Source organism: Oncorhynchus mykiss, chromosome 17, assembly GCF_013265735.2.
Source record: "Oncorhynchus mykiss isolate Arlee chromosome 17, USDA_OmykA_1.1, whole genome shotgun sequence".
NCBI classification, from domain to species: Eukaryota; Metazoa; Chordata; class Actinopteri; order Salmoniformes; family Salmonidae; genus Oncorhynchus; species Oncorhynchus mykiss.
The window spans coordinates 86715004-86740547 of NC_048581.1; the positions used below are offsets into that span (position 1 = coordinate 86715004).

A 25544-nucleotide genomic window follows, 5' to 3' on the forward strand; every position below is an offset into this window, starting at 1 on the left:
TTGCTTGCTTTTAATGAACATGACCCAATATTCATTCCACATGTTAAAATCACTGGGAACGCGGATATATCCGACGTCCGAGCGTTCCTGACAACTGGGAACTCGGGGATAAAAAACGAGCTCCGAGACCGTATTTAGTTTATGTCAGGGACCATAAACTAGATATCGTTCCTTTAACATATCATATTGATGATGATTTGGAATGGGACAATTTTACTCTAACCTACTTATTTTCAACAGTACAGTCCAAAATATATTTATAACTAACCCAAGATAGTTAATCTGTGTCGTTTTCAGTGGGAGAAAATGAAGCATAGTGGGCAGAACAGGGCAGAGCCAAGCACGAGCTAGCGAGATCCTATTGGCACGTTGTAACATTTATTTGCATATTTCCGTTAGGGAACGCCTCCTCTGTGAAATGCGCGTGTGCAGAATCTCATTTAGACCTAGTACTCTTTCTTAACAGCGCCCTTTTTTCTTTTTTTTCTTCTTTTAAAAAAAAACTTTGTCAAAGAGTCAAATCTGTAAAATATAGTGCACTGTGTTCGTAACAGATTCTAGTTTTTGGAACAGAAAAATGTATTGAGATCAGATGTTTCATCAATGAGAAAATTAGAAGAATGTCGGCCCAGTTCCAGCCAGTTCCATCCTCTCCCACTACCCGCGACTGGACTTCCTCTCACCACCATATTTGGGGGGTGAGAAAACGTTCTAAACGGATGCTTCGACTTTATAGCTCCTGTGACGTATCTGAGTTACCCCTTCTGTCTGTGGTACGGTTGACAGAGATGAGGTAAGGGGGGCAGGGGATGTCTATGAGGGGGCATACAGGAGGAGAAGGAAACGTGCCACATCGATAAAGGTACTTACACTAACAAATTAAATACATTTATGTCAAACTATTTAAGATTGTGTGTAATTAGATACAATGAAATGTAACACAGTATATCGCACATACTTGTTATTTTAATAACTTTTTTAATAACCTAAAGTTACTTTAAGAAGAAAAGAATCCTGGCTATAGGCTATTAATTGCAGACAATTTGCTGCTATGCATTTGTTATTGAACAATTTAGTGTTTGTGTCCTCCTTATCAGCCAGTGTGTGCGTGTGCGTGTCTGTGTGTGCAGGTCACAGGTGTGTGATAGTGAAGGGGGGCTGGACTGCGTGGGAAACTCAGCTTCTATTCCCATCCCAGCTCACAGACATCATACCTAGCCAGCAGTCAGCTCACAGACATCAGACATAGCTTACAGTCAGCTCACAGACATCAGACCTAGCCAGCAGTCAGCTCACAGAGAGACAGAACAAATGTGGTTGTATTTAGTCATCTTTGGTAAGTTATGTTTTTATCAAATGTAATGACTGTGCTAATAATTTGAAGTTGACATGGAATTTGGGATACTTGACATTTTTATACATAATTCAAAATCATTGCAGAATTATGGATGTGACTATCAGTTGCCATTCACTGTTTGAATGTTTTCTATCTGAAGGCCTTGAAGTGTGTATAGTTTTGAGGCACCAATAATATTGTTTCCGTTGTGTACTTTGTGTATCACCAAAGACCTTAAAGTTTAGCCTACATACCTTTGCAGAAAGGAAAACGGATGAGAATGTTTTGAAAGCAATTCTTATGGGAAAATTCTGAGGAAGTTTCTCCGTTTTTTATATAATTGTATACCTAGGCCTGTGTAACCGGTGGGAAATGGCTTGCTAGTTAGCGGGGTGAGCACTAATAGGGTTTCAATCGGCGATGTCACTCGCTCTGAGACTTGAAGTAGTTGTTTCCCTTGCTCTCAGCAAGGGCGGTGGTTTTTATGGAGCGATGTGGGAGGCAGCTGTTGATGTGTGCAGAGGGTCCCTGGTTCGAGCCCAGGTAGGGACGAGGAGAGGGACGGAAGCTAAACTGTTACACCTATTCCTGAATTTCAGTTTTTCCCTGATTTAACATAATTTAATCATTCTATTCTATTTCGTTTCGTTCTGTTCTATTCTAGTCAAGTGAAATAATATTGTAAGTGTTTCTATCTTAGTTAAATTATTACACAATGAGTGTACAAAACATTAGGAACACAGCCCCGGCTTAGCTCAGCTCACTGGTCACCATAGCAACACCCACCCGTAGCACGCGCTCCAGCAGGTATAATGCACTGGTCATCCCCAAAGCCAACACATTTGGCCACCTTTCCTTCCAGTTCTCTGCTGCCAATGACTGGAATGAATTGCAAAAATCTCAGAAGCTGGAGTCTTATATCGCCCTATCTAACTTTAAGCATCAGCTGTCTGAGCAGCTTACCGATCACTGTACCTGTACAAAGCTAATCTTTAAATAGCACACCCGACTACCTCATCCCCATATTATTACTTACCCTCTTGCTCTTTTGCACCCCAGTATCTCTACTTGCACATCATCATCTGCACATCTATCACTCCAATATTAATGCTAAATTGTATTTTTATTTTTTTTTACCTCTAGGGCCTATTTATTGCCGATCTCCCTACTCTTCTACATTTGCACAGACTGTACATAGATTTGTCTTTTCTTTTGTGTTATTGACTGTACGTTTGTTTATGTGTAACTCTGTGTTGTTGTTTTTGTCGCACTGATTTGCTTTATCTTGGCCAGGTCACAGTTGTAAATGAGAACTTGCTCTCAACTGGCCTACCTGGTTAAATAAAGGTGAAATAAAATAAATAAATCTATAAAAGTTAGCTGGATGTCCCTTGGGTGGTGAACCATTCTTGATACACACGGTAAACTGTTGAGAGTGGAAAAACCCAGCAGCGTTGCAGTTCTTGGCACAAACCGGTGCACCTGGCACCTACTACCATACCCCGTTCAAAGGCACTTAACATTTTTGTCTTGCCCATTCCACCCTCTGAATGGCACACGTACCCAATCCATTTCTCAAGACTTAAAAGTCCTTCTTTAACCCGTCTCCTCCCCTTCATCTACACTGATTTAACAAGTGACATCAATAAGGTTATCATAACTTTCACCTGGCCAGTCGATGTCATGGAAAGAGCAGATGTTCCTAATGTTTTGTAAACTCAGTGTATCTTTCCTTTCTCGTATAGGATGTCTGTCACTGTGTGTCCCTGCTCCAACGGTGGAGCAGGGAAGGAGTTGTGTGTTCCTGACCAGTTCCCGTAACTCCAAGAACATGGAGGAGGGTCGCGTTAACGGTACAATCCAGTACTGTGCCCACGCTAACTGCTGTGTCGGCTTCTTTCGTATTATCGAGGGCCAGCCAGTGGCAGAACTACAAGGTGATATTTATTTAGAATTTTTTTTTATATTAAAAAAATATTAACAAAATATCAACAGACAAAAGAGGAATATAGTCACATGCAAACAAGCATTCATACAAACTATTTACATGGCCAGGAATCCTAAACAAACTAATTATATTAATTAATCATACAACAAGTTTGCATTTCCTTTTTTGCTTTTCATTTTAGTTAAATATTGTTTCAATTAATTTATAAAGTGAAAAAAGTTAGGTTTTGAATTAGACCATTTGCATAGCTACAAAGTGTCAGTAATTGCATGGAGTGGAAACAAACATTTTTTTGTTGAAAACGGGCCGATTTGCGAGTGCTAATCAATCAACCAACCATCACTAACGTTAGCTATCATAGCTAAATTACCTGGGAAGTGAATCAGCCACACATTCCACCCAGCGACCAACAATGGGGCGGCAGGGTAGCCCCATTGTTGGACTAGTAACCGGAAGGTTGCAAGTTCAAACCCCCGCGCTGACAAGGTTAGTTAACCCACTGTTCCTAGGCCGTCGTTGAAAATAAGAATTTGTTCTTAACTGACTTGCCTTGTTAAATAAAGGTAAAATAAAAATAAAATAAAAAAATGGTGCTCACAGACGTATTCAACTAACCTTAATGCACCCAGGATATATCAGGAGTTGATCAGGAGTCAATATGTTTGAATACACCCAGGATATATCAGGAGTTGATCAGGAGTCAATATGTTTGAATACACCCAGGATATATCAGGAGTTGATCAGGAGTCAATATGTTTGAATACACCCAGGATATATCAGGAGTTGATCAGGAGTCAATATGTTTGAATACACCCAGGATATATCAGGAGTTGATCAGGAGTCAATATGTTTGAATACACCCAGGATATATCAGGAGTTGATCAGGAGTCAATATGTTTAAATGCACCCAGGATATATCAGGAGTTGATCAGGAGTCAATATGTTTAAATGCACCCAGGATATATCAGGAGTTGATCAGGAGTCGATCAGGAGTCAATATGTTTGTTGGCACCCAGGATATATCAGGAGTTGACCAGGAGTTGATCAGGAATCAATATGTTTGAATGCACCCAGGATATATCAGGTGTTGATCAGGAGTCGATCAGGAGTCAATATGTTTAAATGCACCCAGGATATATCAGGAGTTGATCAGGAGTCAATATGTTTGTTGGCACCCAGGATATATCAGGAGTTGATCAGGAGTCGATCAGGAGTCAATATGTTTGAATACACCCAGGATATATCAGGTGTTGATCAGGAGTCGATCAGGAGTCAATATGTTTGAATACACCCAGGATATATCAGGTGTTGATCAGGAGTCAATATGTTTAAATGCACCCAGGATATATCAGGAGTTGATCAGGAGTCAATATGCTTGTTGGCACCCATGATGCGTCTAGGCCTTCCTCTGTCCCAACTTCCAGGACAAACCTATGAAGGTGCCGCAAGCATGGCTGGACGATTGCAGGGGGGTGCAAGACATTTTAAGGAAAGAACAACCCGCTGGCTATGTGTTGTCACTGTGGTCCACACTGAGTGAACTTAGTTACGCAGGCTGCCTGTGTAGCCTCTCCACTAGGAAGAGATTCAATGGGTCTGGTGCATGAATTGGGGGGCTTCTTTAATCAATCTGGCAAGTTGATTTTACCAGGAAATCACAAAATCAAAGCATGGTTTCACCTCGTTGAAACCTCTCTGTCCCACCAGGTGGACTGTTCGCACCCCTGCCGTCCGCTCAGTTCTCAGCCAGTATGGGTCAGCGCTGACAGCCCTTGGAGAAATGGCATCACGCAGCTCATCTGACACTTCAACTAAGGCTAATGGTCTTGATGGAACATTTGTAAAAGGGAACACTGTGCTCGGCCTTGAAATGGCTGAAGACCTGATGGGGGATTTGTAGAGCCTGAACACCTCCCTGCAGCTGAGGAAACAGACCGTTTCAGGCAATGTTAGAGGCTGTGGACCATGTCAAAACAAGCATGCAGGAGAAGCGAATGGAGGAGCACGTTGATGTCTTGTTCGCAAAAGCAAATGCCATGGCAACAAAGTTGGACCTACAACCTATTCAGACGCTTCATATCCACAAACCTACAAAGCGTTACACCGGTCAGACTGCAGCCCCTATCCATCCGGATGCCCAGTTCTACAACCCTTAGGACACAGTGAATACTCAGCCCCTATCCATCCGGATGCCCAGTTCTACAACCCTTAGGACACAGTGAATACTCAGCCCCTATACATCCGGATGCCCAGTTCTACAACCCTTAGGACACAGTGAATACTCAGCCCCTATCCGTCCGGATGCCCAGTTCTACAACCCTTAGGACACAGTGAATACTCAGCCCCTATCCGTCCGGATGCCCAGTTCTACAACCCTTAGGACACAGTGAATACTCAGCCCCTATACATCCGGATGCCCAGTTCTACAACCCTTAGGACACAGTGAATACTCAGCCCCTATCCGTCCGGATGCCCAGTTCTACAACCCTTAGGACACAGTGAATACTCAGCCCCTATACATCCGGATGCCCAGTTCTACAACCCTTAGGACACAGTGAATACTCAGCCCATATCCATCCGGATGCCCAGTCTTTGTACAGAGCCCAGTTCTACAACCCTTAGGACACAGTGAATACTCCATTCACACAGAGGTTTGATCAAGCTGGATTCCAGCTTGAAAATGTGCAGCTACGCGGAGACACGGACAAGGTGGTAGACCAGTATCCTGAATTGAATTCAAGACTACTGCAGGTGCAGCTGGCCTTGTTTTGGGGTTAATTACACATACCAATTCTAGCTCAAATGTTGCTAACATTATTGAGGAAATGGTGCCAGAGGTGAGAGGTCTCTTCAGTCAGGTGGAAGCTTTAGTAAGGCGTCTGCTGGTCGTCCCTGCCTCCTCTGTAGAGGCTGAGAGGAGTTTTAGTGCTCTGAGGAGGCTGAAAACATGGCTTAGATCAGCCATGAGTCAAACAAGGCTGAATAATGTGGCCATGTGGCACGTACACTAAGGAGAAACTGGACAGACTGGACCTTGAAGGAATATGCCAGTCTTTTATCGGTGTCAACGATAAACGCAAAAAGGCCTTTGGATCCTTTGCTTGAAGAATGGCAAGTCAAAACACATGTCATTGCCTGGAGAGGAGATGAGCGGAGAGCAGAGCAGAGGAGATGAGAGGATAGGAGAGGAGGAGAGCAGAGGAAAGGAGAAGAGATGACTGGAGAGGAGAGGAGAGGAGAGGACTGGAGAGGAGAGGAGAAGAGATGACTAGAGGGGAGAGGAGAAGAGAGGAGAAGAGAGGAGAGGATAGGATAAGAGATGACTGGAGAGGAGAGGATAGGAGATGACTGGAGAGGAGAAGATAGGAGAGCAGAGGAAAGGAGAAGAGATGACTGGAGAGGAGAGGAGAGGAGAAGAGAGGAGAGGAGAGGAGAAGAGATGACTGGAGAGGAGAGGAGAGGAGAAGAGATGACTAAAGAGGAGAGGAGAGGAGAGGAGAAGAGAGGAGAGGAGAGGAGAGGATAAGAGATGACTGGAGAGGAGAGGATAGGAGAGGAGAGGAGAAGAGATAACTGGAGAGGATAGGAGAATATAGGACCAGAGGAGAGGAGGAGAGAAGGCTGGAGAGGAGAAGATGTGAGGAGAGGAGAGCAGAGCAAACACCCCTGCTACCCGCCCAAGCTTACTTGTAAATAAAAACAACAATTTGCTAAACCTTGGCCACAATATCTGGACTTGTCTTCATATAACAATTCATATATTTCTGTTTATATGATTAGGGTCATGGTTGTACTTCATTAATTCCTCATCTCTGCCGTTACATAAAATGAAACAAGAAAAGGTTAAATAATAATAATAATAATAAAGCAGAGAAATGTAATACGATACATTATTATATATTATTATAAAAAATGTAAATAAATGAAAAGTTCATCCCATAGGTTAGTGAATTTGTAAATATTTTAGAATGGCAGGAAATGAGATTTCCCATGTTTATGTTGTTGACTCCATGGCTACGGCCTTGTGACAGATGTCCACAGACCCTTCACACACCAGACACAATTAGACCAGATACCAGATTTAAATCAAAGGCACACTGTGAAATTTCAACAGCATTTTTTCTGCCTCTTTGCTTGATAATCTGAGGAATGGGGCAGGCGAAATGTAACCTCTCTCATTCATAAACAGTCCAAAATAAATCCCAAATAGCCTAAAAGTGGCGTTTGTGTACACCTCTGTTAATCTGTCATTCTCTGTAGGTTGCAAAATGGTAGTCGGTGGCTGCCTAGATTCTACCTGCTTTACATCAACCACCCATTTAGACTACATCAGATGTGAGTGCAGCTCAAACCTCTGTAATGGCAACATCACGTGGAACCCAGAAGAGAAGCAACCTCAACTCAAACACTCATCTCACTCTGCAGGTATGGATACTTTGCATCATATTCATTTCTTTTCTCGTCTGCCCATTCAACCTTGTGAGATCACTCCCTTTCCACTCCTCTTTTCTGTGTTCTGTTGTTTAACCTTGGAACCAAAGCCCAGCGTGTGAAGTCCCCGTCCCTTTCACTCCCTGTTCCTCACTCCCCGTCCCCTCACTCCCTGTTCCTCACAGCCTGCACCCACGCAGTCACACAAACATCTACCCTGCTGCATAAAGACATAGCAAGGTGTCATCCGTATACTGTATGCATTTATCACAATGGCGCCATGTACCGTAGGCATTACGAATGCAGATTTGACCTACTGCACATTTAAAAGCATGTACTTCATTCTGTTACTGTGCTGTGTCTGCAGACATGGTCACGGCCACTGTGGTTGTCCTTGGGATGTTACTGTGTACCCTAGTGGTGGCAGTTAAATGCAGACATCGTTTCAGAGGTTACGGTAAGTTTATGTTTACACAAATATTAATTTATTAACTTATCAAATATTAATAATATTAATTTATCCTCTTTGATTTCAGCTTATTCTGAACAAAATTATAAACGCAACATGTCATCTTTTTGATGAGGACAATAAAAGGTCATTCTAAAATGTGCAGTCTTGTCACACAACACAGTGCTACAAATGTTTCAAGTTTTGAGGGAGCGTGCCATTGGCTGACTGCAGGAATGTCCACCAGAGCAGTTTGGCTGACTGCAGGAATGTCCACCAGAGCAGTTTGGCTGACTGCAGGAATGTCCACCAGAGCAGTTTGGCTGACTGCAGGAATGTCCACCAGAGCAGTTTGGCTGACTGCAGGAATGTCCACCAGAGCAGTTTGGCTGACTGCAGGAATGTCCACCAGAGCAGTTGCCAGAGCATTAAATGTTCAATTCTCTACCATTTTAGAGATTTTGGCATTACGTCCAACCGGCCTCACAACCTCAGACCGTGTGTAACCATGCCAGCCCAGGACCTCCACATCCAGCTTCTTCACCTGTGGGACTGTCTGAGACCAGCCTCCCGGACAGCTGATGAAACTGTGGGACTGTCTGAGACCAGCCTCCCGGACAGCTGATGAAACTGTGCGTTTTGCACAACCAAAGAATTTATACACAAACTGTCAGAAACCGTCTCAGGGAAGCTCATCAAGATCCTCGTCATCCTCACCAGGGTCCTGACTGTAGTTCGGCATCGTAAACCAACTTCAGTGGGTAAATGCTCACCTTCGATGGCCACTCGCACATTAGTGAAGTGTGCTCTTAACAGATGAATCCCGGTTTCAACTGTACCGGGCAGATGGCAGACAGCGTGTTTGGCGTCTTGTGGGCGTGTTTGGCGTCTTGTGGGCGTGTTTGGCGTCTTGTGGGCGTGTTTGGTGTCTTGTGGGCGTGTTTGGTGTCTTGTGGGCGTGTTTGGCGTCTTGTGGGCGCGTGGTTTGTTGATGTCAACGTTGTGATTAGAGTTTCCCATGGTGGGGTTGTGGTATGGGCAGGTATAAGCTACGGACAATGAACACAATTGCATTTAATCAATGGCAATTTTAATGCACAGAGATACCGTGATGAGATCCTGAGGCCCATTGTCTTGCCATTCATCCTCCGTCATCATCTCATGTTTCAGCATGATAATGCACGGCCCCATGTCGCAAGGATCTGTACACATTTCCTGGAAGCTGAAAATATCCCAGTTTTTCCATGGCCTGCATACTCACTAGACATAACACCCAATAAGCATGTTTGGGATGCTCTGGATCGACGTGTTCTAGTTCCCGCCCATATCCAGCAACTTCTCACAGCCGTTGAAGAGGAGTGGGACAACATTCCACAGGCCACAATCAACAGCCTGATCAACTCTATGTGAAGGAGATGTGTTGTGCTGCATGAGGCAAATGGTGGTGACAGCAGATACTGGTTTTCTGATCCATCCTTTTTTTTAAAGGTATCTGTGACCAACAGATGCATATCTGGATTCCCAGTCATGTGAAATCCATAGATTAAGGCCTAATTAATTTATTTAAATTGACTGATTTCCTTATATGAACTAAAACTCAGTAAAATCTTTGAAATTGATGCTTTTTATTTTTTGTTCAGTGTATTCCATAACATTTTAGTCATTTTCATCATAATAGTTTAAATATATCCCTTGTATTTCCCATAAGTATATTAAATATATATTTGTTGTAGACTGCCACTAGAGTTTGATAAAACGCTCTTGTGGGTTGGGATTATCAAGAGTTAATGATATGTGGGATTTGGCCGAAATTACATTCACATGACTATTATGAATCATTCCATTAACCTACTAGCTGGATTTTCCCTCCCTCTCTCTCTCTCTCTCTCTCTCTACCCCACCCTACCTCCCTCCCTACCCTCTCTCTCTCTCTCTCTACCTCCCTCCCTCCCACACGCTGTCCTCTTTTGTTCACTGACCTTGGTTTTTCCTCAGACCACTTTTCACTGCTGTTGCATTTCAGTCACATTTATTTTTTCAATCTCGTGATTTCTTATCTTCCTTTTCCTTTTGAGTCATTCCTGACTGACTGACTGACTGACTGACTGGCTGACTGGCTGACTGACTGACTGACTGACTGGCTGGCTGACTGACCACCTGCATGCCCCAACACTAATGCAACACTGTATCAGTAAGTCACATTGGCTAAAATATCGGAGTCTATTTGTTTATAGTGTATTTTACCATAGGGTGAATCCTAACCTCCTGAAGAATCAAACATTTACTTAGTTATGCACTGATGTCAATGGGAGACTAAGTGAAAATGCGACTTTATGCTAAATTAGGATACACCCGTGCATTAACAGTAAATGGCTGAACATGAATTCTCTCCACCCGCCTCTTAGATGACAAGCAGCATCTATCTCTGCCAGAGGAATCTCTGACCTCACTGTGCTCATGCCACATATCAAAACAGTCTGATATGGACCTGACCAGCCTGGAACTACAACAGGAAAGTATTTACGTAGGTCGCTGGACATTGTGGGCATTCTGTGTACCTCTTCTCTTCTCATTTCAGATTGATTCATTGTTTGATTGATTCATTCAGATTGATTCATTGATTTATTGATTCATTCAGATTGATTCATTGTTTCATTCATTCAGATTGATTCATTGTTTGATTGATTCATTCAGATTGATTCATTGATTTATTGATTCATTCAGATTGATTCATTCATTCAGATTGATTCATTGTTTGATTGATTCATTCAGATTGATTTATTGATTCATTCAGAGTGATTCATTGTTTGATTGATTCATTCAGATTGATTCATTGATTTATTGATTCATTCAGATTGATTCATTGTTTGATTGATTCATTCAGATTGATTCATTGTTTGATTGATTCATTCAGATTGATTCATTGTTTGATTGATTCATTCAGATTGTGGGTAGTGGTCACTTTGCGTCGGTGTGGCAGGGAAGCTACCAAGGGACTACGGTGGCTGTGAAGGTGTTCCCCACCTGGTGCAGACAGGAGTTCACAGTGGAGAGGGAAGTGTACGGACTACCACACCTGGTGCATGCTGGGATTGCTCACTTCCTGGGAGCTGGCAGGAAGTCAGATAGCGGAGACTGTGTCCTGCTCCTGGAGCTAGCCACATGCGTGAGTAACACTGTTTACATAGAGAGAGACGACGTCAAATACCTCTTATAAGACATGAAGGTTCATACATGCTTATTGCAGCAAGTTATAAAGCCTTATAACCAGATGCTTTAATACGTAGTGTTACCATGGTAATTGTCTGATTCTCTAGCTTGGTTTGACGTAAAGCCTCATTCTGCTTAATGTCCGAAGTTCCCATGCCAGGCTTCATGTTTATTGTTTAAATACTGATGTACGTTACGGTCATTTTAACTAGATAACCACATGAACGTGACACAAGGAAAAACTCTTGACTTGTCTTTCTATCCAGGGCTCTCTCAGCTCCTTCCTGTCCAAGAACAGCAGTGACTGGACGACAACACTGAAGCTGGCCCAGTCTCTGTCTGAGGGACTGGCTTACCTCCATTCTGACTTCTACAGGCATGGTATGTATGGGCCATCATCATCAACATCATCATCATCATCATTATCATTATTATAAATCATCAACATCATCATCATTATCATCATTATTATAAATCATCAACATCATCATCATTATCATCATTATTATAAATCATCAACATCATCGTTATTGTTATCATTATTATCATCATCATCATAATCAACATCATCATCATTATTATAATCAACATCATTATCAACATCATTATCATCATCATTATTATTATAAATCAAAATCATCAACATCATCGTTATTGTTATCATCATTATTGTCATTATCATCATCGACATCATCATTATTATCATCATCATCAGAATCAACATCAACACCATTATTATAATCAACATCATTATCAACATCATTATCAACATCGACATCATTATAATTATTATAAGCATCATTACATCATAATCATCAGCCTTATCATCATAATCAACATAATTATCATCATCGACATCATCATTATTATTATAATCACCATTATTATCATCATCATCATTATTATTATAATCACCATCATCATCATCATCATCATCAATCAATCAAACGTATTTATAAAGCCCTTCTTACATCAGCTGATATCTCAAAGTGCTGTACAGAAACCCAGCCTAAAACCCCAAACAGCAAGCAATGCAGATGTAGAAGCACGGTGGCTAGGAAAAACTCCCTAGAAAGGCAGGAACCCAGGAAGAACCAGGCTCTGAGGGGTGGCCAGTCCTCTTCTGGCTGTACTGGGTAGAGAGGAACCAGGCTCTGAGAGGTGGCCAGTCCTCTTCTGGCTGTACTGGGTAGAGAGGAACCAGGCTCTGAGAGGTGGCCAGTCCTCTTCTGGCTGTACTGGGTAGAGAGGAACCAGGCTCTGAGAGGTGGCCAGTCCTCTTCTGGCTGTGCTGGGTAGAAAGGAACCAGGCTCTGGGGGGGGGGGGGGGACCCTGTGGCCTTGTCCGACGATACCCCCGTACAGGGCCAACCAGGCAGGATATAACCCCACCCACTTTTCCATAGCACAGCCCTCACACCACTAGAGGGATATCTTCAACCACCAACCTACTACCCTGAGACATGGCCCACGAAGATCTCCCCCACACCACTAGAGGGATATCTTCAACCATCAACTGACGACCAACCCCACTACCACAAAGATCTCCCCCGCACGAGCCCGAAGGGGAGAAAAACTCGATAGGAAGATCACGTCAGTGACTCAAACCACTCAAGTCGAGTATAGCACGACGTGATGCACCCCTCCTAGGGACGGCATGGGACAGCAGTGGTGTAAAAAGTACCCAATTATCGTACTTGAGTAAAAGTAAAGATACATTAATATAAAATGACTCAAGTAAAAGTGAGTCACCCAGTAAAATACTACTTGAGTAAAACTCTAAAAGTATTTGGTTTTAAATATACTTAAGTATCAAAAGTAAATTGAATTGCTAAAATGTACTTAAGTGTCAAAAGTCAAAGTATAATTAATTTAAAATTCCTTATATTAAGCAAACCAGATGGCACTATTGTCTTTTTATTTATTTATTTACTGATAGCCAGGGGCACACCTCCAGATCAGAGGCAGTAGGGATGACGAGGGATGTTCTCTTGATAAGTGCGTGAATTGGACCATTTTCCTGTCAAAATGTAACAAGTACTTTTATGTGTGTCAGGGAAAATGTATGGAGTAAAAAGTACATTATTTTATTTAGGAATGTAGCGCAGTAAAAGTTGCCAAAACATAAATACTAGAGTAAAGTACAGATACCCCAAAAAACGACTTAAGTAGTACTTTAAAGTATTTTTACTTAAGTACTTTTCCCCACTGTGGGAGAGCACTAGTAAGCCAGTGACTCAGCCCCCGTAATAGGGTCAAAGGAAGAGAATCCCAGTGGAGAGAGGGGAGCCGGCCAGGCAGAGACAGCAAGTATGGTTCGTCGCTCCAGTGCCTGTTCGTCTTCACACCCCTGGGCCAGACTACACTCAATCATAGGACCTACTGAAGAGATGAGTCTTCAGTAAAGACTTAAAGGTTGAGACCGAGTCTGCGTCTCTCACATGGATAGGCAGACCGTTCCATAAAAATGGAGCTCTATAGAAGAAAGCCCTGCCACCAGCTGTTTGCTTAGTAATTCTAGGGACAGTAAGGAGGCCTGGGTCTTGTGACCGTAGCATATGTATAGGTATGTACGGCAGGACCAAATCAGAGAGATAGGTAGGAGCAAGGCCATGTAATGCTTTGTAGGTTAGCAGTAAAACCTTGAAATCAGCCCTTGCCTTAACAGGAAGCCAGTGTAGGGAGGCTAGCACTGGAGTAACGTGATCCAATTTGGTGGTTCTAGTCAGGATTCTAGCAGCCGTATTTAGCACTAACTGAAGTTTATTTAGTGCTTTATCCGGGTAGCCGGAAAGTAGAGCATTGCAGTAGTCTAACCTAGAAGTGACAAAAGCGTGGATGAATTTGGATGAGCTTGTCTGCATCATATGTGGACGTCACAGTTTAGACAACATACCGGGAGAAAGCTCCAAAGCCCCACTGCAGTTTCTCCTGGCCCGCGTGACCCAGGAATACCTTCTCCTGCTCTCACCATGGGGTCAGGAATAACACCTGACCCCAATCCTATATGACCTTTGTCAGTGGCTGTACAGTGTGTGTTTGTGTGTGTCTGATGTCTGTGTTCTCAGGGGTGCACAAGCCAGCGGTGGCCCACAGAGATCTCAGTAGTAACAACGTGCTAGTGAGGGACGATGGTACCTGTGTCCTGTGTGACTTTGGCTCTTCCACCATCCTGCGCTCATGCGCCGGTCCACACAGCTGGCAGCGCTACATGGTTAACGTACAGGTGGGCCTGTCTTTCCCCCAACCCCGGCTCCCTTCTACTTCTTTAGGATGTTTTCTCCGTTTATTGAACATATAGAGAGAGTGACAGAGATAGATTCTATCCATCCTATCAAAAACAATGCTGGTATATAATGCCAGAGGCTGTGGCCCTTAACTGCTACACCATCCAGTCTCTCATTTTAATAGCAACAACATGTTTTCAAATCAAATCAAATTTTATTTGTCACATACACATGGTTAGCAGATGTTAATGCGAGTGTAGCGAAATGCTTGTGCTTCTAGTTCCGACAATGCAGTAATAACCAACGAGTAATCTAACCTAAACAATTCCAAAACGACTACCTTATACACACAAGTGTAAAGGGATAAAGAATATGTACATAAAGATATGAATGAGTGATGGTACAGAACGGCATAGGCAAGATGCAGTAGATGGTATCGAGTACAGTATATACATATGAGATGAGTAATGTAGGGTATGTAAACAAAGTGGCATAGTTTAAAGTGGCTAATGATACATGTATTACATAAAGATGCAGTAGATGATATAGAGTACAGTATATAGAGTACAGTATATACATATACAGTATATAGAGTACAGTATATAGAGAACAGTATATAGAGTACAGTATATAGAGTACAGTATATACATATACAGTATATAGAGTACAGTATATAGAGTACAGTATATAGAGTACAGTATATAGAGTACAGTATATAGAGTATAGTATATAGAGTACAGTATATAGAGAACAGTATATAGAGTACAGTATATAGAGTACAGTATATACATATACAGTATATAGAGTACAGTATATAGAGAACAGTATATACATATACAGTATATAGAGTACAGTATATAGAGAACAGTATATACATATACAGTATATAGAGTACAGTATATAGAGTACAGTATATAGAGTACAGTATATACATATACAGTATATAGAGTACAGTATATAGAGAACAGTATATACATATACAGTATATAGAGTACAGTATATAGAGAACAGTATATACATATACAGTATATAGAGAACAGTATATAGAGAACAGTATATAGAGAACAGTATATAGAGTACAGTATATAGAGAACAGTATATAGAGAACAGTATATAGAGTACAGTATATAGAGTACAGTATATACATATACAGTATATAGAGTACAGTATATAGAGTACAGTATAGACATATACAGTATATAGAGTACAGTATATAGAGAACAGTATATAGAGTACAGTATATACATATACAGTATATAGAGTACAGTATATAGAGTACAGTATAGACATATACATTATATAGAGTACAGTATATAGAGTACAGTATATACATATACAGTATATAGAGTACAGTATATAGAGAACAGTATATACATATACAGTATATAGAGAACAGTATATAGAGTACAGTATAGACATATACAGTATATAGAGTAAAGTATATACATATACAGTATATAGAGTACAGTATATAGAGTACAGTATAGACATATACAGTATATAGAGTACAGTATATAGAGAACAGTATATAGAGTACAGTATATACATATACAGTATATAGAGTACAGTATATAGAGTACAGTATATAGAGTACAGTATATAGAGTATAGTATATAGAGTACAGTATATACATATACAGTATATAGAGTACAGTATATAGAGTACAGTATATACATATACAGTATATAGAGTACAGTATATACATATACAGTATATAGAGTACAGTATATACATATACAGTATATAGAGTACAGTATATAGAGTACAGTATATAGAGTACAGTATATAGAGTACAGTATATACATATACAGTATATAGAGTACAGTATATAGAGTACAGTATATAGAGTACAGTATATACATATACAGTATATAGAGTACAGTATATAGAGAACAGTATATAGAGTACAGTATATAGAGTACAGTATATACATATACAGTATATAGAGAACAGTATACACATATACAGTGGGGCAAAAAAGTATTTAGCCAGTCTCTGATTTTAATAGCAACAACAGCAACAACATGTTTTTGATAGGCAACTTCTGTTTCTACTCTCTCCATAGGCCAGTGTCCAGGCAGTGAGATGACCGTGTTGTTGTTATTGTTGATAATGATGTCGTCGTTGCAGGAGTAGATCATACACACGGTGTTCCGTTCAGTTCAACCTTTCTCCTCTCCATCTACAGAGCCAGGTGGGGACGTTGTGCTATATGGCCCCCGAGCTCCTGGATGGCTGTGTGAACCTGAGCAGTGGCTGGTGTCTCATACAGGGAGACGTCTACTCCTTAGGAACGCTGCTTTGGGAGATGCTGATGCGCTGCTCAGACCTTTTCATAGGTAGGTTATATATCAAACCGGGGGGGGGGGGGGTTCAAAATGGTATTTTTAAATATTTATTTGAGCGTTTCCTTGAGCCTTCCTGGAGTGCCAGGTTGGCTGTGTTTGCACTTTTGGGACTATAGCATCTCTTCCGTTGCTAGTTAGTTAATTAATTAATTATGGTTCACTGTTAGCTAGCCAAGCGCATGTGAGATTTGGTTCTGAGATAATTCAATCTCTTAAGAGTTCTCAGTGTTTATCATAATCATTGGGTTACCCTAAGCTCGCTTGTGGTCTCAAAGCGCACTGCCCACAAATGTTTGTCAGTGGGAGACTACCCCCTAACCCTAACACTAACCCTCTGCCTGTGTCTCCCCCTGCAGTCTGCCCGGTGTCAGATCAAACTGTCTTATGAAGAGTTACATCGCCAACCCTAACCCTAACACTAACCCGCTGCCTGTGTCTCCCCCTGCAGTCTGCCCGGTGTCAGATCAAACTGTCTTATGAAGAGTTACATCGCCAACCCTAACCCTAACACTAACCCTCTGCCTGTGTCTCCCCCTGCAGTCTGCCCGGTGTCAGATCAAACTGTCTTATGAAGAGTTACATCGCCAACCCTAACCCTAACACTAACCCTCTGCCTGTGTCTCCCCCTACAGTCTGCCCAGTGTCAGATCAAACTGTCTTATGAAGAGTTACATCGGCAACCCTAACACTAACCATAACCTCTGTCTCCGCCTGCAGGCTGCCCAGTGCCAGAACACAGACTGCCTTATGAAGAGGAGCTAGGGGCCAGTCCTTCTTTAGAGCAGCTCATAGTCCATGTATCTGAGAGAAGGGAACGTCCTTCAGTACCCAAACACTGGCAACAGGTAGGTTATTTCTCTAGGAACTACTCAGTTTCAAGTATTTGACTGACCTGACTGACCTGTCTGACCTGACTGACCTGACTGACCTGACTGACCTGTCTGACCTGTCTGACCTGACTGACCTGACTGACCTGTCTGACCTGTCTGACCTGTCTGACCTGACTGACCTGACTGACCTGTCTGACCTGACTGAGCTGACTGACCTGACTGACCTGTCTGACCTGTCTGACCTGACTGACCTGTCTGACCTGTCTGACCTGTCTGACCTGACTGACCTGACTGACCTGACTGACCTGACTGACCTGTCTGACCTGTCTGACCTGACTGACCTGTCTGACCTGTCTGACCTGTCTGACCTGTCTGACCTGACTGAGTTACTAGAAGATAGTAAACAAACGCATCATTCCCAGGTTATTACTGTCTAACTACTGTTGTTGTATAAAGTATTAGAGGTGATGACTGTCTACCCTGGGGGGCGAGTTTCCCCAAAACATAAAGATTAACTTTAGCTCAAAGACCACCTGGAAATAATGACAATTATGTGAAGCATGTTACACTATGTTTTTAGGAAACTGATTAATATGGGTTGTCTGTTGCAGGGCTTGCATGACATTCTGTTGGACAGTTGGGACCATGACTCAGATGCCAGACTGACAGCCCAGTGTGCCAGGGACAGACTAGTGTCTCTACCCCCCTGTTGCTCCATATGAGATATAGATATATATATATATATATAATATTTTGGGTTATGTAATTATTCCTTAGTCCAGGACCAGACTGACAGCTCAGTGTGCCAGTCTCTACTCTCATGTTGACGTGTGTGTGGTATTCTATTGTATTATATTCTATACTATTCTACAATATTCTCTATAATATTCCATTCTATAATATTATATTCTATACTATTCAATTCTATAATATTCCATTCTATAATATTCTATTCTATACTATTCAATTCTATAATATTCCATTCTATACTTAGTCACCTCATTATTGTCACTGTCACAGTTGGAATAGATGTGTCTGCTTGCTATTTCATTGACTTACACATTTCCTACATCTGTTTGGTTTATTTTACCTAATGTTTGTGCATGCAGAAAGTGTACTGTAGTGAAACTCTATTGGGCTCTTGCTAAAGACTTGTTGGACATTTGTTGTAGAATCCTATAAACCTAGTGGTAAACCGCACAGCAGAATCAGACGTTAGGTTGCTAAGGTACGACTGAGGTCAAAGCTGCTTTTAAATCTACATTTTATGTTGGATCACAGTAATATTCTCTGACATTTTTTATGTTGATATTTGTACGGTGGAGGACAGAAACGTGATTGGATTATCTTTACTGATTTTGTGCAGAAGGCTTGAATAAAGCTTATGGTGATGAACATCATAGGCACAATGTGTTCACTTTGGATAATCACTGTGTAATATGTTGACATGTTTCTATAGCAATAATATAGAATCATATACTGTAAGCTTGTTGCTATAGCAATAATATAGAATCATATACTGTATGCTTGTTTCTATAGCAATAATATAGAATCATATACTGTATGCTTGTTTCTATAGCAATAATATAGAATCATATACTGTATGCTTGTTTCTATAGCAATAATATAGAATCATATACTGTATGCTTGTTTCTATAGCAATAATATAGAATCATATACTGTATGCTTGTTTCTATAGCAATAATATAGAATCATATACTGTATGCTTGTTTCTATAGCAATAATATAGAATCATATACTGTATGCCATTTAGCAAATGCTTTAAAAGGTGCAATATGCAGCAGAAATCACTCTGCCATTTCCTGGTTTGCTTAAATTCTAATATTTCGCCTAATTTCAGTTTGTGTGACAAAACAAACAGTCATCGTGTAGAGAATCATTGTACCATCTAATATGTGGTGAAAAATATTTTCCATAACCATAAATATTGTATTTTCAGCGGTTTGAAGCTGGTGTACAGAACTGAAAGTAAAAGAACAAAAGCTAAACACTGGAAGCATAGAAATAGAGCACATAGAACATGTCTACCGCTTCTTAGACTTGCTTTCAAATGAGAATGACAGATCTATAACTCACATTTCTAAGTGAATTTGGTGGGGTTGCCAAAAACATGACATGTCGCATATTTAATACGTACGGCACGCTTACATTTTCAAATGGGTGGCTCCAGTGGTAATTGAACTCTTGATCCTGACTTTGCAAGCTTATTATATACAGTTGAAGTCGGAAGTTTACATACACCTTAGCCAAATACATTTAAACTCAGTTTTTCACAATTCCTGACATTTAATCCTTGTAAAAATTCCCTGTTTTAGGATCAGTTAGGATCACCATTTTATTTTAAGAATGTGAAATGTCAGAATAATTTATTTCAGCTTTTATTTCATTCATCACATTCCCAGTGAGTCATAAGTTTACATACACTCAATTAGTATTTGGTATTATTGCCTTTAAATTGTTTAACTTGGATCAAACGTTTCGGGTAGCCTTCCACAAGCCTCCCACAATAAGTTGGGTGAATTTTGGCCCATTCCTCCTGAGAGCTGGTGTAACTGAGTCAGGTTGTCACGCCCTGACCTTAGAGAGAGGTTTTATTTCTCTATTTGGTTAGGTCAGGGTGTGATGTGGGGTGGGCATTCTATTTTTTGTTTTCTATGTTTCTTAATTTCTACGTTTTGGCCGGGTATGGTTCTCAATCAGGGACAGCTGTCTATCGTTGTCTCTGATTGGGAACCATACTTAGGCAGCCCTTTTTCCCTCCTTTCAGTGTGGGCAGTTAACTTTGTTTGTGGCACTTAGCCCTGTAAGCTTCACTGTTGTTTATTTTGTTTGTTGGCGACATTTTAAAATAAAATGTACGCTCACCACGCTGCACTTTGGTCTACTTCCAACGACATATGCGTTACACAGAATTGTAGACCTCCTTGCTCCCACATGCTTTTTCAGTTCTGCCCACAAATGTTCTATATGATTGAGGTCAGAGCTTTGTGATGGCCACTCCAATACCTTGACTTTGTTGTCCTTAAGCCATTTTGCCACAACTTTGGAAGTATGATTGGGGTCATTGTCCATTTGGAAGACCCATTTGTCTTGAGATGTTGCTTCAATATATCCACATAATTTTTCTACCTCATGATGCCATCTATTTTGTGAAGTGCACCAGTACCTCCTGCAGTAAAGCACACCCACAACATGATGCTGCCACCCCCGTGCTTCACGGTTGGGATGGTGTTCTTTGGCTTGCAAGCCTCCCCCTTTTTCCTCCAAACATAACGATGGTCATTATGGCCAAACAGTTCTATTCTGTCTCTAGGAGACAGAACATGTCTCCTTCCTGAGCGGTATGACGGCTGCGTGGTCCCATGGTGTTTATACTTGCGTACTATTGTTTGTACAGATGAACGTGGTACCTTCAGGCGTTTGGAAATTTCTCCCAAGGAGGAACCAGACTTGTGGAGGTCTACAAATTGTTTTCTTAGGTCTTGGCTGATTTCTTTAGATTTTCCCATGATGTCAAGCAAAGAGGCACTGAGTGTGAAGGTAGGCCTTGAAATACATCCACGTGTACACCTCCAATTGACTCAAATGATGTCAATTAGCCTATCAGAAGCTTCTAAAGCCATGACATCCTTTTCTGTCATTTTCCAAGCTGTTTAAAAGCACAGTCAACATAGTGTATGTAAACTTCTGACCCACTGGAATTGTGATACAGTGAAATAATCTGTCTGTAAACAAATGTTGGAAAAATGACTTGTCATGCACAAAGTAGATGTCCTAAATACTTATTTTCCACCATAATTTGCTAATAAATTCATAAAAAATCCTACAATGTGATTTTCTGGAATTTTTTCTCATTTTGTCTGTCATAGTTGAAGTGTACCTATGATGAAAATTACAGGCCTCTCATCTTTTTAAGTGGGAGAACTTGCACAATTGGTGGCTGACTAAATACTTTTTTGCCCCACTGTACATTATAAGAAATTAGTGGCACAATTATAACAGAGGCGGAAGCATGAGAAATACAAAAATACATGTGAACAGGGCCTCCTTTCTCAGAGCTTAGTAGTTAATTAAGATAGAGTCAAGATGTTAATGCCTGGCCTGTTCTATGTTTAGCGGAGATCTTCTGTGGAAAAAGTGTCGTAGAAGGGCAAAAAAAAGTTTAAAAAAAGAACCATTTTATGATGAATCTTTAGTAGCCAAGCTGTTTCCCAGAGCCTTTTTTTGTCTCATTAAAACCTTTCCACATCTACAAGTGATCCAGACTACCTCGTAGAGCAGCCAAAGTGCATCTTAGATACTTTTTATTTTTGTTGCCCTTCCACGACACTTTTTCCACAGAAGATCTCCGCTAAACATAGAATCAAGATGTTTATGCCTGGCCTGTTCTGTCTGACTGTGACCATCTATCTATAACTTCAGAATTTTTAATTGACTAGATAGACGTACAAAGTTGATAAAACAAGAGGATAAGAGGCAAACCGTAAGACAACTGGGAACTCTGGGGGAAAAAACAAGGTCAAATCATGATGACGTTAGTGATCTTCAGGTCGGAGCTCTAGAAAGAGGCCAGAGTTCCCGACTTGGAATTCCGAGTTGGATGACCGTTCAAAACGTATTTTCCCAGTCGTTTTTTTCTTCAGAATTCACAGTTGTCTTGAACTCACTGAAGTATGAGATTTCCCAGTTCCGAGTTTCCAGACGTTCCAGAAGTCATTCTGGATTGACAGCATGGCAAATGTTGCATGTTTATCCTTTTAAGCTTGGAAAAGAGATCGTTAAACCCAGACTTGGACCACAAACCCACCCCACTGATTCCTTCCAAACCACTCAGTGTTGAATAGTCGATTTCCAACTTGTCGTATAATGCTTATGTCCAATGGCCGATGAGCACCGATACATTTTATCTATAATTTCTCTTCATATGACAAGGATTAAAAAGGATTTGCCAGTAGATTGTCGACTTGATTCATGATGATGACTGCTAGCTTGCTAGCTAAGATTTTGTAAGTATGATGTTGACGTGTCCAATCAAAGCTAAAGTAGATATAACGTGATTTGACGACGATCTGTCCAATGACCTTGAGCCTTCTTGGATAGGCAATTCTAATGTAACTCTACGGCAGCACCCAAGGGGCTTGAATTTCCGAGCTCTACCCATAGATTTTGCGGTGACGTAGTGTCCCCATGTCTAACAGAACACTGAGCCAATCACAGCGCAACTAGAGAACATTACCAACCCCTACGCTCTGTATTTTCCGCTGTCTGCCCCATCACCACAAAAAGCACTGGGCTAGGCTGAAACACCTGCATTTTAGAGCTGCCTTACTCAAGAAAGCAAAAAAGAGACCATGTTTGTATGCATCTTCATTAACTCAATTATTTATTTATTTTACATTGTTTGCAAACTGATATGTGACACGTATTAATGCCAAAATAACATGCAAAACAGGCAACAACAACCAAACGTTTTTATTTTTTTAAGCTAAACAGGTGAATGACGGGTTGCCACTGCAAACAAATGAAAGATAACACAATGCCACAAATGAAAACCGAGATGACTTCATTCAAAGATAAATAGGATAATTGAGCCTTGAAATCATATCGAGTTATATTTTTCCACTAGGCTACTTTACAGTCTGTCATTTTTGACACTCTGTTTCATGATGTGTGACAACATGTGCCCAATCTGTGATGTATTAGCTCTACTATTGGCTAAGCATAACGAGCACCTTCAATATTGTTGTATAATTGTAATGTTAAAGGTAAGATTTTAATGGAGAAAGCTGATCCTTGAGCAGCGCTGATTTTCTTTCGATCCTGTCAATATCTACAGACTAACGCAGCCTGGTCTCATAGACTAGACGTAACACAGGAAATGTAAAAAAAATAATTAAAAAAAAATGTTTTTCAAATTTACAACATATCATACATTTTTACAATTCGTAACATATCATTCGTTTTACAAATTCGTAACATGTTTCACAAATTCGTAACATATACGTTTTTACAAATTCGTAACATATCATACTTTTTACACATTCCTAACATATCATACGATGGAAATCCACAAATTAGGACTAATATATACCATACAAAACATATCATTTTGGGCTCCCGAGGCGCAGCAGTCTAAGGTACTGCATCTCAGTGCTAGAGGTGTCACTACAGACCCTGGTTTGATTCTAGGCTGTATCACAACAGGCTGTGATTGGGAGTCCCATAGGGCCCAGCGTCGTCCAGGTTAGGGTTTGGCTGGGGTAGGCTATCATTGTAAGAATTTGCTCTTAACTGACTTGCCTAGATCAATAAAGTGGAGTAAGTGGAGTGTATTGAATTGATCTACAGAATAATACGAAAAGCTCTGAGACCAGGTTGTCTAACGATACACTTAGTGAAAGCTGGTAGCGTACGATCATCGTATTGCTTTAAATTAGGCTACATCGCAAGTGCGAAACGAGGCCCAGATAATTTACCAATACCCTGAAATTCCCTGGAGTGAGCAGAGGGTGGCGGTATACCCCTACACCCGTAAATTGGGTTTAGGGATAGGCATTCAAACGGACTAGGAACATAAGTGTATAGCAATTTACCGTAGAAACACACATGTTTTTTTCGATTAGGGCCCGGTTTCCCAAAAACATCTTAAGGCTAAATTCATCGTTAGAACGTTCGTAAAACCATCTTTACATTACCGAGCGTTTCCCAAAACCGTCTTTATTAACATTGCACTTGAAATTGCTCGTAATCTAACGCCTGCCTCAGACAACTCGTAGAACAGCTAAAGTCATCGTTAGATCACCGTTTATAAAGATGATTATCCGTCTCTCTGTGACCACCAACAACTTCATAGTTGAATATAAATAACTTAAAAAGTTTGCAATGTTAAAAACAAGCGAAGCAAAATAACTGAATTATATAATAGCTAGATTATTAGGATATATATTAACATCACTTTCATCTATGTTCAATCGATAGACCTACCTAGTATTAAGCCATTAGACTCTGTCTGAGCTGTTTCAATATGATTAGGCCTATCTATTAGGTCCATAGGCTACTATTATCTAACCTAACCAATAATCTTACATGCTGACCAGACCAGACACGTCGCGTGCGCGAGCGTCGCAAAATAAATTTAGAAATCCATGTTATTCAACTATTGCAACCACACTGCTCGCGCGCGCCAATGACGTCTGCGATACCAAGGGCTAAAATAGAAGTCATTCCTATTTCTGACGCAGATCGCCCGGAAAGTCCTGCCTCTCCCATCTCCTCATTGGTTTATAGAAGCAGGTACCCTCTGTGCCATCTCCTCATTGGTTATACCCACGTGGGTGATTGAAAGACGAACTTTGTTGCCGGTTGTTGTGGTAATACAATGAAAGTTTAGATGCGATCACCATATAAGTTCAAAGATGAAAAAGCCTGGAAGGAGGAGAGATGACTTGTAACGATTCGGTTGTCCGTTTTATGTGTGGATTAATTGTCGGAGTAGAGGACCTTGTGCATTTCAGGTAAAATAACAACTCAATGTTTATATCCCAGGACAAATTAGTTAGCAACAGCAAGCTAGCTAAATAGGACAAATTAACGCAAGTGCAAGCTAACTAGCTAAATTGCCATACATGTTTAATGCTTTTCGACCTGTCCCCAAATTAATGTCATTGGTTCAGAATTTGTTTTGATATTTTAACCTGCGTGTCGTGGTCGCATTTGGTGTGGGAGGGGGGGGGGGGGGGGGGCAA

General features: G+C 41.0%; 1 protein-coding gene across 3 annotated transcripts; it reads left to right on the forward strand.

Annotated features, from left to right (window-relative positions):
- Nucleotides 1-97: 97 nt before the first annotated feature.
- On the forward strand, nt 98-19184 carry LOC110494798 (anti-Muellerian hormone type-2 receptor). 3 transcript variants are annotated; one of them, XM_036950869.1, is made up of 12 exons: nt 98-862; nt 1131-1336; nt 3082-3273; nt 7545-7709; nt 8083-8172; nt 10569-10687; nt 11108-11329; nt 11640-11754; nt 14442-14599; nt 16789-16939; nt 17666-17793; nt 18390-19184. In XM_036950869.1, exons 2-12 carry the CDS (start codon nt 1312-1314, stop codon nt 18498-18500), a joined length of 1476 nt encoding a protein of 491 aa, XP_036806764.1. In that variant the 5' UTR covers nt 98-862; nt 1131-1311; the 3' UTR covers nt 18501-19184. The 3 variants fall into 3 exon arrangements, with proteins under 3 accessions (XP_036806764.1, XP_036806765.1, XP_036806766.1); XM_036950870.1 differs by having other exon boundaries at nt 99-862; nt 10569-10675; XM_036950871.1 differs by lacking the exon at nt 1131-1336 and having other exon boundaries at nt 99-862.
- The last annotated feature ends 6360 nt before the right edge of the window (nt 19185-25544 follow it).